We start from the raw sequence: 13,075 nt of genomic DNA, 5'->3' as shown, positions 1-13,075 counted from the left end.
TTGTCTACCTTAGCTTTAGTAAATTTAAAATAATTGCATTTGGATTTTATTTTCATTCAGTTACCTGTCTTAAATTCTCTAAACAAAAGGTTCAAAACAACAGCTCCAATTCCTTTGCACTATTCCTGTTTTCTACTGGAAGCCCCAAGAAGATAGAAAGAAGTAACCCTTTCCCCTAATTAATTCTTTGTTTTCTTTGGGTAAGCCCGGGTTTAGAGGAGTGAGCCATCTCCATCTCATAAATATATGCCCAAGGGCAGTAGTTTTGCTTTAAAATACAAAGCATTCGGTGCTAAACGGCAGAGCACCGGTGTGGGGGAAAAACTGCTAAAACTTTTGGTAACCTCCAGCTCACCAGTATGTGTCTCCCCCCACGCCACCCCCCGCACAACTTTCCCGCTAGTACAAATGACCGGATTAGAAAGAGTCCTTTCCAAATACCTTATCTCTTGCTCCCCATAGCACTTCTTCTAAGGTTGTGGCGTCTTTCATGCCTTAGGCCGGGTGTACGGCAGAGGGCGCGGCATCCAGGATTTTCTTTCTCACTTTCTCTATAGCGGTGTGAGAGTGAGCCCTCAATCCATCCCTCCCCTTCTTCTCCCGTGAGATTTTTCACCTCCCTGGTGTCTCTTCTGCAGTCCTCAATTCAGGACGGGGCTGTGGCAAGGTCGCTGGAGTTGGAAGAATAGCATCTGGGAGCTGGAGGTCTTGGGGGGAAAGTTTGGGGAAGATGCATTAGAGAGAAAAGGAAGAAAAGTTTCCTTGAAAACAACTAAATTTGAAAGAACAAGCAGGAAAAAAAAAGCGATTGGTGGCTCCCAACAAGAGCCAACCATCATCGCATGACCGACCCAGTGGAGCAGAAGCAGCAGCAGGAAAAAATTACAGCCTCGGTCTTTATTGCCAAACAACTTCATCTGCATCATGAATAGCAACAAAACAGCCTTGGAACAGACTGCTGTAACAACTTCAGCAGCCGAAGTTACTAAAAGCAGGGGCAAGTTGGAGAGACAAGGCACTCCTTTGTGTGACTGGAGTGAGGGTGGAGACGCCCCAGCAGCTGCCGGTGCCCCAGGTTCTGCAGGGCAGGGCAGGATCCCCGCCAAGAGTGCGCTGGTAGCCCCAGGCAGGCAGCCGAAGCGGGGAGACGCAGCACAGCATGGCCCGCGCTGGAGAGGCCCAGGGCTTTGAGAAACTGTTGCCTCAGTTGGCGGCTTTCTGCGCCATGGCATTTTTGGTGGCTGTTCCACCACTTCTTCAGATGCCTGGGGCCGCAGGTAAGAAGGACTCTCGCGTCTCCTCTGGGTCGGTTCCTCAATGTATCTGGCACGTTTCTTTCTCTCTCTTTGTATAACAGTGCTGAGAGCCTGAAGCCCGACGACGTTATTGCATGGCTCATTGCTAGTGATGTTTGAGATCCTTTTGAATGTTACAGTGCTCGTTCGGTTTTCTGTAGAAAGTCTGTTTAGTGTTTTAAATTGTTTTACCCCCGCGGGGGAACGAGAGTTGATGGGGGGGAGGGGGCGTAGCGGTCTGCCTGAAGGGCGAAAAAGGAGGGAGCCTTTTCCCAACTTCCTATAAGAAACATGGCCGGCACTCTGTCAAAATGTGTGCAAGAGCCAGGGTAAGAGTGAGTCTCGACTTTTTCAGTGCACCCCCAAGCCCTGCTCTGGCAAGTCTCTTAGGCTATTTCTACTTACAGACAAGGGTTTGGGTACAGCTTCTCACTCTCCCGCCCCTGAACTCCTCTCTCCCTCTTTAGCTCGGTTATTATTCTAAGAAGAGATTCTTTGGGTTGTTTTGCTAGTCGGCGAGATGGGAGTGAGGGGGGAGGAGTTTGTGCTCAAGGCGCTGATTAGGGTTTAATTAAGTCTTGATTTCGGATGGTCTTCCTGGGTGGTGGATTTGGTGCCATGGAGATCTGAAGTTGGAATAAGGAGACTTGAATTCGAATCTTTGGGCGAGTCTCTTGACTTCTTTCTCTTTCCTTATGTGAACAATGGTGGTGTTGCTCAAGTACCTTCCAGCTCTGAATCCTATATCTACTTGATCCCTCCTGAATGGAAGTTAGGTCAGGGAAATAACTTTGGAATCAAGAACTTATAAGACCTGGTTCTGTAAATGTCCAGGTTAGTTTTTAGAACTAAATAAACCGGACTAATGGAAGTAAAAATCCATTAACTCCTTTTTGCTCTTGGGGCGCTCACGTCCTGCTCATGCCCAGGTTAGCTGAGTACGTGATGGGGGTAATAGTGGACCAATTCTCCCCAGAAGAGAAGCAAAAGCGATCGGCTGTGGTTTGTGGTAAAAGAGTTTCTAAATTTTCAAGTTTTATTACCTCGGTGATGATGTAAGTTGAAACATCGACCTTCCCTCAAAATCCCGGGGGAAGGGAGTCAAGGAAGCCCTAATCTCGGGCCCCAGCTCTAGAAAGCACATTATGGTTCTGCCTGAGCCACTTTCCTTTGAAAGCTGGGAGTTTGAAGGGGTTATTTTTTATTTGCTCATTTTTAATGGGAGTGAGGGAGAAGGTCTGGCTTTGCCTCTCCTCACTCCTAATCTCTCTGGTGAGTTTCCCTGGAGGATCCGAGGATGCTGCAGTTAGAGAGGGCCGTCGCTGGGATGCAGCTGACTTGAGTAACCCGTTAATCTTGTAGATCCGCAAATTTGAAAGGGACTTTTCTTCCCTTTGTTGGTTTCCTTTAATCCATTTACCACTCTCCAGGAGGTGACAGATACCTATATTTCCTGTTATTCAGCTCCGGGTCTCAGGTTCTGCCATTTGGTTGGGGGTGGAGAGGGGGAGGAGACTGAAAAATCGTCCTGCTTTCCTCTCCTTTATTTTTTTTTTCTTTCTCTCTCCCTCCTAGATTTGGGAGGAAGGCCGAGTACTTGCTTCACTTCCCGAGTGGGAGGCTCGGTTCTATCTTTATTGTCTCTTCCCCAGCAAGTCTTCGGGAAAGTGTCTGTGTGTGTGAAGGGGGGGAGAGTTTCATAACTCCAATAATTATACCCCATAAATGGGAGACTACGTGGTGTTTTTGGCTGTTGGTCAAGGATCTTAGGAAACTCCGAGGTATCTTCCTTCCTCCGCCTTCTCTATTCTTCCCTCTCCCCACAAAGCCCCAGGCAATTGAGAGAGGTACTGGGTTGATTGTTGGGAAAAAGTAATCTTTTTTTTAGAGGTTGATTATTAAGCCAGTAGAAGTGGAAATGTCTTCCTATTCGAAAGATGGTAGAGTTGTCTATGAAAATTTTTTTCTCCTTTTTCTTCTTGGTGTTGTGTATTAATCTGATAGCAGACGGCCCACACTTCCTTTTCTCCTCTCCCTCCGTCTATTACCTGAAAGTTTTAAACGTGAACTAAAACCAACCCTTTCCCTCTTTCCTTCATCTTTCTCATTGCCTAGGCTGCTTACCAAAAAAAGTAATAGAAATACTGAAACAACCTTTAACTTTGCTTTCACTAGACGACTACGCCGACCACCTTTGATTTAAAAACTTCAGAAGTTATTTGGCATTATTTATCTGTTTTCATACTTATTCAATGAAATATACAATCAAAATGGAAAACTCTAAACATTTGGCAGTTCTTCAGGATTGTTGAGTTCGGCCGGGTAACTTTTCTTTCCCCTGTGTCTGTGGAGAAAGTCATCTGAAGCTTGGGACACTGTTACCTGTAGTTGTCTTTTTACGTGTAATATCTGAACGATGTTTTTGCAGTGTGGAGTTTGGCAACATTGGCTTGTGGCAGAACTTCTTAATTGATTTGCAAAGGCTGAGACTAACAAGAGCAGGCACCAGCTTCTCGTTTTGTTGGGTTTCATGGTTGAGCCTTTTGTTTGTATTGCAGAGGTTGGAGGGAAGGTTCATCTAGAGACCTAAACTGAGATTTAGCAAGAATGATAAAACTGCAAACAAGTAATTTTAAATGCTACAGTAATTTCCAGTAAAATGAAAGCATCTATTTGTGGAGAATAAACAAGATTCCTGTACTTAAAAAAGATAACATTTATACAAGTTGTGTTCATAATGGGTAACCATTATGCTGTGGAATAATGGTAAAATAACTGGCAAAAATAAAGATTTTTAAACACAGTTTCTTTTTCACTTCTTTTTCATCCTGGACTGATGTTTGCTATCAACTTCCGAACATACGATATTGTAAGTAGTTACACATATTAAACAAAATAAGTCAAATGAATAGATGAAGATTGGATGATTTTCTTTAATGAAAAAATATTTAGTCAGTTATTAGTATTTTATAACTAGAATGCCCTGTATTATATGTTAAACATTAAAAAACAATACGAAAAAAGGAGGTAATGTTCAATATTCTAAAATTCTTATTCTATAGCTCACTCATTAGTAGGAAACTCCTTCCTTTTCCGAGAATAATAGCTACTGCATGGCCGTCAAATCATCTAGATGAAATTGTCCCTAGACCATGCTATATTCTAATTAAACTTCAGAAAAAAAGATTTAAGGGCAGATAGTCATGTAGTTTCTCATATAGAAATCATAACAGCATACTCATTACATATTATTTTTCAATTAAGTCAAAGAAATTCACTGATTTTTAAAAATTCTATGCCCTCCTATTTTCCATAATGCATTGCCTAATCTGGGGACCTTTTTTTTTTTAAATCTTTAATGTGGTAACTAGTGACAGTAAAAAGAAAGTACCATCAACGATGAAATGGTCACTTGTTAAAAATGGCATAGTAATGAGTATTCATTTCCCTCAGGTTAACTGATTCCTCCCCCCCCCATTTTATTCATAGTCACAAGGATGAACTATACTCATAGCTCACAAAAGAGCTATAGTCATTTATAGAGCTGCTGTGGAGTATTCTTAAATGTGAAGAATAAAATATAATGCTTACATAAGGGGTATAAGAGTCATCAAAATCTGGAAACTTACTTAACATTGTTAAATACTATAAAGACTTGTAATTGTTTATATAGCTCTGGGGCTTCACAAAAAATGCTTGTTTTAAAATTTTATTGATTGAATTTGTAGTGCAAAAATTATACAGGAAAAATTCAAATGGAAATCCTGCTTACGGTCCAACGTTTCTACTTCAAAAAAACACCCCTGCCAATGGTTTATAGAAACATGTTTTGGCACAAATTGGGTCTTTGTGGCTGCCTTGAGATGTGGTAACTGATTTTTGTACACATTTGAATATCTGAAATGGTGAAATTTAATTTTCACTGTCATGATTTTTCTAAGATAAGGTTTATTTTCCAAGGTACATTTGTAATATGTTAAGGAGTTGCATATTTATAGTGAATTCGTTGTCTGCTGCTTAGTCTACAATTTTGCTAAGTGAAATTTCAGTCAGCTTTTTGTGTGTTCAGCAGTGTCTTAACTTTATTAATTTAAAAAATGCTATTATTTAACTTCTCTTTTCCTATTGTATATTGTACAGAAATGCAAATTGGGGGTTAAACCCTAAGTTATTCCTGTTTGGTTCACTGTAGGCTTTTAAAATTCATTTCACCCCAGGCCAGGATGTTAATGGCATTTAACTTTGTCTTCGTGTAGAAACTTATTTAATTATTAATTGCAAAACTAACTTCCTACAACCCTGTAGGCATAAAATCAAGAGCAATGGATCTTCTGTATACTCTTAAAGACTTTTTTTTGACTTAAGTATTAGTCTAATTTTTAGTTAAATTAGTCAAATTTACTGTGAAGATTTCTTAATACTGGATTACACTGGTTTCAAAGTTGTAGTCACTGAAAAGAAATTAGTTTGAATTCTTTTTGACACTGTGCTTCATAATCTTTCACTGTAAATAATTTCACTGCCCATCCAGTGTTTATTATTGGCAGAGACCTTTTCTTATTTATTTGCTTCATCCCCAGTAAACATAATACACACAGTCACTAATCACATGGTTAATAACTTTGTAGATACATAGGGTTTTGTTTAGTTATAGGAAAGAGGAATTGTTGAAAATACTCTGTAGTTGTTGGGTAAATTTATTATAATCCTATTTTTAAAAAAAGTTAGTCTTACTCTTGTTTATTTTCTCTGCTTATTAATTTGTAAAAGGAAGTTGTTATTAGGAAATTTACTGTTTGGGAACAATTGTGTTAGCTCTTGGAATCTCATGACACCCAAGTACTTAAAGCTTGGAAGGCCAGTTAACTCCAGGCCTTTACAACTTTTCTAGAGACAGTGTTGTTTGGTAATTTTGGTTATTCACTTTTATTTGGACTGTTGGATTTATAGCTAGTAAACAGTGCTTAAAAAGAGTGGTTGATTTGAAAGGGCTGACTTTCTTTTATGGTAATTTTTGATTTTATTTTAACGGTAAAATTTGGTTTTGGTTTAAAGTCAATTATGTTTACCAGTGCATCTAAATATGGTACTAACCATACTTAGTAATAACTATGGAATCTGAAGACTTGCTTTCAAATCCTGCTTCCAAAACTTATTAACTGTGTGATCTTGAGACAGTCATTTAAACTGCATGGCCTTAGTTTCCTCATCTGCTAAATAGAGTTGGACTAGCTTGGCTTCAGAGATCCATTTTAAGTTTGCACTCATGACCTTGAGATTTAAGTTATTGTATTGTTTAATTGACGTAGACGTTTTGCAGTTTGGGTCATCCTGTTTTTGTTTTTGTTTTTCCCAGCTAAAATGGAAGTAGCATGGATTGATCAAACTACTTATGATGGGTTGATCTAATCTTACTTCATTTTCTAATCTTACTTCTTCTACACTTATCTGGTGAGGTAGAATGCCAAACTGGAAATAAGTACAAACTAGGGGGTTGAGTTGTTACAGAATATATTTTGGGCATAATCTATTTAAAATCAGAATGGATGGTGGTAGTGGTGGTGGAAACAATCGAAGTAATTGAGGAACAATGTTGAGAATTTTAATTTCAAAAATAAATAAAGGAATTGTTACTGGGTTCCATATTTGATGTTACATGTTTGGGGTGGGGAAATGAATGATGACATCCAAAGGAAAAGGTTTAGCTAAAGAAAAACAGCTAATTTTGCAAGTAGCTGGTACTTAAAGAAAAAGAATTTTAAATTCCATTGGGTAGTTATGCCTTTTATTGCCTTTGGAATGAGTGAAGAAACAGCCTTATTTGTCAGATGTCATCAGGGACAACATGTACTTTCCCTCACACTATCAGTGACTTTTTATGGTGGTGGTAGTGGGTTGGGGGAGGTGGCCAAAGAGTGGGAATTGTCATGAAGTCTTGATTAATTGAACTTGGATTAATATTTTCCACTTTATTTTTTGCCCATAGGATTTTTTGTAAATTGCATACTCTTCATTGAGTAGTTAATCCCTAATCACAGATCATGTTGGTCCCATGCTCAAGAAGCATAAGTTTCTCCCTCTTGCCTCTAGTACTAAATCAAATTCTTGTTGTCATTTAAAGCCCTTTACAATCTAATCTGACTTCAATCTTCCTTTCCATTCTGATATTTTGTTCCCCTTCACAAGTTCTGCAGTCTATCTAAACTGTCTGTTGTGGGAGAAATATCTCCTCTCTGAGTTCATGTGGTGGGCAATTGCTGCCAAATATATATTTAGGCAATGCAGAAACTATGGAGATAAAAACCTAGGTTTTATTGTTATGCTCAAGCATAGTTTAAGGCCTTAGTGAAAAACTGAACCTCAAATAGGACTCTCACAGGTCTTCTTTTAGTCAAAATTACATTAGTGTGTCAGAGACATAATTCTTTTACATATTGCAATCTTGTACATTCTTCTGAGGACATAAAAGTTAAAGGGAAGACAGATCCATAATCCTGCACTTACTTCAATGTCATAAAAGTTGAACAAACTTAATAAAACAATCATAATCTCATATGCCCCCTAAGGAAACTAACTTTGTCAAATAATAGGTAAATTAAATCAACTTTCAAATTAAACTCTACTTAGAATATTCAAAGTTAGTCTGATAGAGGAGTTGACAAGGAGTCAGATCAGCTGAGATACTTCCTCGGTCTTTTTATCTAAGGAGTACTTAAGGGTCTTAAGTAAATTTTTACATCCCATGGGACAGCTTTTGTTGAAGTGTGCTTATAGACTTTTAGTTAATCAAAAATTGCAGAAGGAATGGCCTCTAGCCCTGTCTAATAAGAAGGAAATAAAAAATTCCTATAACACTGTCATGACCTTTTATCTCTGGTCTCTTTGCTTTTGTACTGGCTTAATAGCTTTGCCTGAAATGTACCCTTTTCTCACTTCCACCTCTCAGAATTCTTAGCTTTCTTCAAAGCTCACTTACCATCTTCTGCATGAAACCTCTTCAGATCTTCCCAGGTTCCAGTTCCTCCCCTTTGCCAATTGTCTTGTCTTTATTTTGCTACTTATCTACTTATATGTTGTTTTCTTGCTTAGACTCTAAGTAAGCTCCATGAATGTAGAGACTATTTCATTTCTGTCTTTGTATTCTCAAGACTTAAAGTAATGCACTGCATGTAGACGGCAACTTAATAAATGCTTGTTGATTCACTAAAAAGTTATTGCTCCTCTCCTTGGGGCTGTCAATACTGTACAAGAGGCTCAATAATATTACTTGGTTTTGGGATTTGTTTATTTTTTCTGAGGGCATAGCTCTCTGCATTTCTTCTAATTTAGGGAAGACTTAAGGGCAAAAATCCCATTTTTTCTCTCTTATATAGATACTTCATCAAATTTGAAAGATTAACAGTCAATTAAGTCAAAGCTAACAGTCAATAATCATTTATTAAGCACCAACTATATGCTAGGCACTACACTAAGTTCTGGGGATACAAAGAAAGGCAAAACAACAACAACAACAACAACACAACCAGATCCTGTTTTGAAGGAGCTTCGAAGTGTAATGATTAAAGAAAGTACACTTTTAATAAATCTGGACAAGAACCATATGTTCCAATTTTTGGGTTTTGGTTCAGGGGTTGCTTCATATACTGCTTCCAGGAAAGGACCTTGCCTTTTTTTTCCAAATATTTGATGATATGGTTAACAAAATATAAGCTCCATAACTCTCTCTCCCTTCATTCTTATTTTAGGTAAAATGCTAGCCATTTAGCCTTTGGGTTCAAAATATTACTACTTTTTAGGCATTTTGCAGTCTAGCTAAGTTGGTCTTCTGACTCCTTACATACCACATTCCATGTGCTACCTTTGAAGGTATCTTGTCCAGGCCATTCTCCATGCCTGGATTCCTTCTCTTCACCTCAGCTTCATTCTAGTCTCAACTCAAGTGCTACCTACTTTAAGAGGTCTTTGCTGATTCTCCCAGTTACTACTGCCCTACTCCCCCAAACACTATGTAGTGGTTTATATATTTCCTATATTTACTTATCTTTGAACACTGTATTTCACGGCATAATCGTCTCACCCTGTTTTCTCAGTTCAAAAATTTGTTTATAACCTTTTGTCACGTAATTGTAGTATGGTATAATTTTGTACATCATGCCAATTAAAAGGTAAACAAAGCAGCAACGTATTCATCAGTGGCATATGGATACCCATTTATCTTTCTTGCATTGAAAGGTGCCAGCCTACAATTCTCAGCTCATGGGCATTGTCAATATTCAATTTTAATGTATATTCATGAGTATTCCATGCATCCTAATCTTGCACCAAAGACAGCTTAGTAATAAATGATTTTAAAATAATACTGGCACAATTTTTTTTTAAAAAGCTTCACATAATGGATGCATTTTTGGGCCAAAAAATTGGCATAAAATCTATGATGATTATGTGGTGAAATATATGTTGTGTCTCTCCTAATAGAATGTAAGTTCCTTGAGGGCAGGGACTGTTTCATGCATATTTGTTTCCTTGGCATTTAACAGTGTCTGACACACACTTAATAAGTGTGTGATGAATGAAAAACCTGAGAGACAGAGTTTCTGGGCAATTAATAATCAATTTATTAACTAGGCTACCTGATAATCCATGAATTGTTGGTCAATAGTTTCTCTCAATGATCAAAGACACCTAATAGTGACACTGAATTCCTTAAATTTTTTTTTTGAAAGGGAATACTTCTGACAGAAGAAATCAATCCTGATGGCAGACATTTAAATGAGGATGTGGACTAAAATTCTTCAGCTCCTCCTGCTGAGAATGTGGCTTGATCATGACACTTAGTAGCCTCCAGGAATCTGGACAAGGGAATCCTCTCCACCCAGATAACTGGTTACATAAGCTTGGTCACCTTAAACTCTAATGGAGGGGTTCAAGGGTTTGGGATCATTGCTTTGGGGCCAAGAATTAACCTAGATTAGATTCTGTTCATACTTCAAAAAGAAATAAGGCCTCCTTGGGTGTGGTCCTGCCCAAGATTGGGGAGCATGTTCCTCAAAGATTAGGGCAATCTCATCTATCAGCCATGTCCTTTAGAGGCTGTCTGACTGACCTACAGGTGAAGAGGTCTAGGGGTTTTGGGGTGCTGGGACCCCAAGATCGCGGTACCAGGCCCTGCTGAATGAATTCGACTCAAATCTTCTTCAGCCAGAGGAAAAGTTTATTAGTGATAAATCACAGAGGCCAGGTGACGCCCATAAGGACAGGCGGGCATGAGAAAGGCTCAGCCTTTGGAGCATGAGAGATTCTCAGCTGGGTGACACCGTAAAGACAAGCGGGCATGAGAGGTTCTCAGCCTTTTGAGCATGAGATTCTCAGCATCTGAATGAGGGCGGAGGTGGATCTTAAATACTAAAGTTAACATTGGGTGGCCAGAGAAGGGGGTTGGGGAAAGGGTCTAGGTAAGAATTCTAGTTGGGGAGGTCAGAGAGATTGAATAGACAATGGAAATAGATAATGGAGGGAACAGGAAGGCAGAAGTTTGAAAGGCATCTGCACAAAATCAAGGTGGGGCTAGGACTTTCAAAAAGAGATAAAGGAAGGCCTTTCTGGGGCCTATAGACAAAAGGGAGCCCAAGGCTTTCAAAGGGAGATGAGGGGAGTCGATTAGGAAATTTGAAGGTTCAAGGGTTTTCCTGGGTCCTGTAGACAAACAGGAGCCAGATTCTATTCAGGGCAAGGGTTGAAGGTACATCTGAATAAGATCTAAAGGTAAGCTAGGGCTTTCAAGGGGAGATAAGAGTTGGGGTCTGTAGACAACTTGGAGCCAGATTCTCTTTGGGGCAAAGGCAAAAATCTTGTCTTGGGCCCTGCCTCCATCACAGGGGCTGGTCCCTGAATGAGGAAATAAAGAAAAAAAAAAGCCTTTATCCTAATTTAATATTGGTTGTTAATATTATAGCAAAATAATTAACCCCTCTCAACTGCTTACTGATTGACAGAACCAGTAAGACTGGGACAGGGAAGAGCGTTTGATGGCAAAGATAAAGAAACAGGGCCAGATGTGACATGCTGACCATATGAAAGTGTGAATCAGTCAGAGCCAAGGTGGGGCAGGCATAAATGAGAACAGGCATAATTAGCATTCTATGGGGTAGCTGGTGAAATAAACAAAACTGGTCTACAGCACTTTCCTTCCTCCATTCCTGGAATGGAGAATCTGTACCTCCAACTCAGGGGGGAGGAGAGATGTTCTAACATGTTCCAACTAAGTGGAGGGAAGAAAGTCATTTGCCCCTTATTGGCAATAGTCAGTTTTCTGGCATTTGGAAGTTTTATTTCTTTATTTGCTTACTCTCATTTCTATGTGATTTGAAACTATTATTTTTTTTTAAAAAAAATCCCAAATCCTAGATGGCCATTTAATATGGGTTTGTCTACAAAAACATGGAGTAGGATTCACATGAAGCCAAAATCCAGTAAGGGTGAGATATTTTTTTCCTGGTATAGGCTGAGCAGGAGCCAACAAGATAGAGATTGGGTTTGGTGTTAATAATAATTTTTCTATGATGTTTGTAAAATGTGTATATTTGTGTTATGCACACACACATATGTTTTCCCAACTTGCTGGCTGGAGAATGTGAGGACACATAGGTGATCCCATGTAAGGTCTAGAGTCTGACTAAAACACTGCAATGTCTCTGTATGTCACCCAACCTCATCTTGCCATGTGATTCATTGCTATGTATTTAATGCTATCTTCTTGAAGTCTATTGCAATCTAGGGATTATGTTTGGATAATTTATTTGTCATTAATAAAACCACAATCTTTGTCACTAATTAATAGCCCAGGACCTCTATAGTTCATTACATAATGTTTAATAAACCTTGCCCATGATTCCTTTACTTGCTGGTAATAGTCACAAATCATTCAACTTACTCCAGACACTGATTAAAATCTCTCAATAATCTTTCTAAAGTTTTGTCTGGAGTAGACCTTTATTCTTTGTCTTTTCGGCAGTAATTATAGGAAACAACTTTTCCAAAATATACTGTACTAGCCAGACTCTGTATCAAATTCTTTTTATAAGATTGTTTCTTTCATTATTATCTTTATATCTGCAGTGCTTTAGAACAGTGTTGGGCACATAGTAGATACTTAATACTTGATTGATTGATTGATTGATAATACCAAAGTTAAAATGGTTCCAACAAGAAGTTTCTCCTTCCCTTTTTCTTTATATCCCCCACAGATTCCTCCAAGATTCCCATTAAGCTGTCACATACACACCTCCATTACTCCATTGAGAAAAATACTTCACATTAATCCATTTCACCAACTGACTTTTGAAATTGCCAGTACATACTTCTTTTCTCAATATTCTATGAACACTTATGTTTTTAATGAGACAGTATCAGTTTCTATAGCCTTTGTAGGAGAGATTATCTTGAAACAATTTTAACACATATGTTCAGATCAGATCCCTGAACCTTTCCTTTTGAACTCAGAGAGATAGAGAGAGTTCTAAAGAAAAAGAGCCTAGAAGCCATGTGGTATCGTGGGGTTCGTGCCACTTTTTTCTGAGGATACCTAGGAAATGAAACAGATAAGGCCGCTACTAACGTTGCTTAATGTTGATGACCACTGGCTTACGTAATAACAATAAATACCAATGATAGGATTTATGTAGTGTTTTAAGGTTTGCAAAGCTCTTTAAATATTCCTATTTCTGTGCCTCTCACTATACTGAATCCCAAATGCTTTAGAAAGGCATTTTACCAACATTAGT

General features: G+C 38.7%; 1 protein-coding gene across 1 annotated transcript in view; it reads left to right on the top strand.

Moving 5' to 3' along the window:
• Window positions 1–455: 455 nt before the first annotated feature.
• Window positions 456–13,075, top strand: part of ROR2 (receptor tyrosine kinase like orphan receptor 2) — a 319,530-nt gene continuing 306,910 nt past the window's right edge. The window contains 2 exon segments of the mRNA XM_020976691.2: window positions 456–1,148; window positions 1,150–1,277. Coding sequence (XP_020832350.2) covers window positions 925–1,148; window positions 1,150–1,277 — 352 coding nt within the window. The 5' untranslated portion in view covers window positions 456–924.

This window comes from Phascolarctos cinereus, unplaced genomic scaffold, assembly GCF_003287225.1.
Source record: "Phascolarctos cinereus isolate Bilbo 61053 unplaced genomic scaffold, phaCin_HiC Scaffold_4;HRSCAF=312, whole genome shotgun sequence".
NCBI lineage: Eukaryota > Metazoa > Chordata > Mammalia > Diprotodontia > Phascolarctidae > Phascolarctos > Phascolarctos cinereus.
Note: the sequence above shows the minus strand (reverse complement) of the source record. Positions and strands in the feature narration are given on the sequence as shown.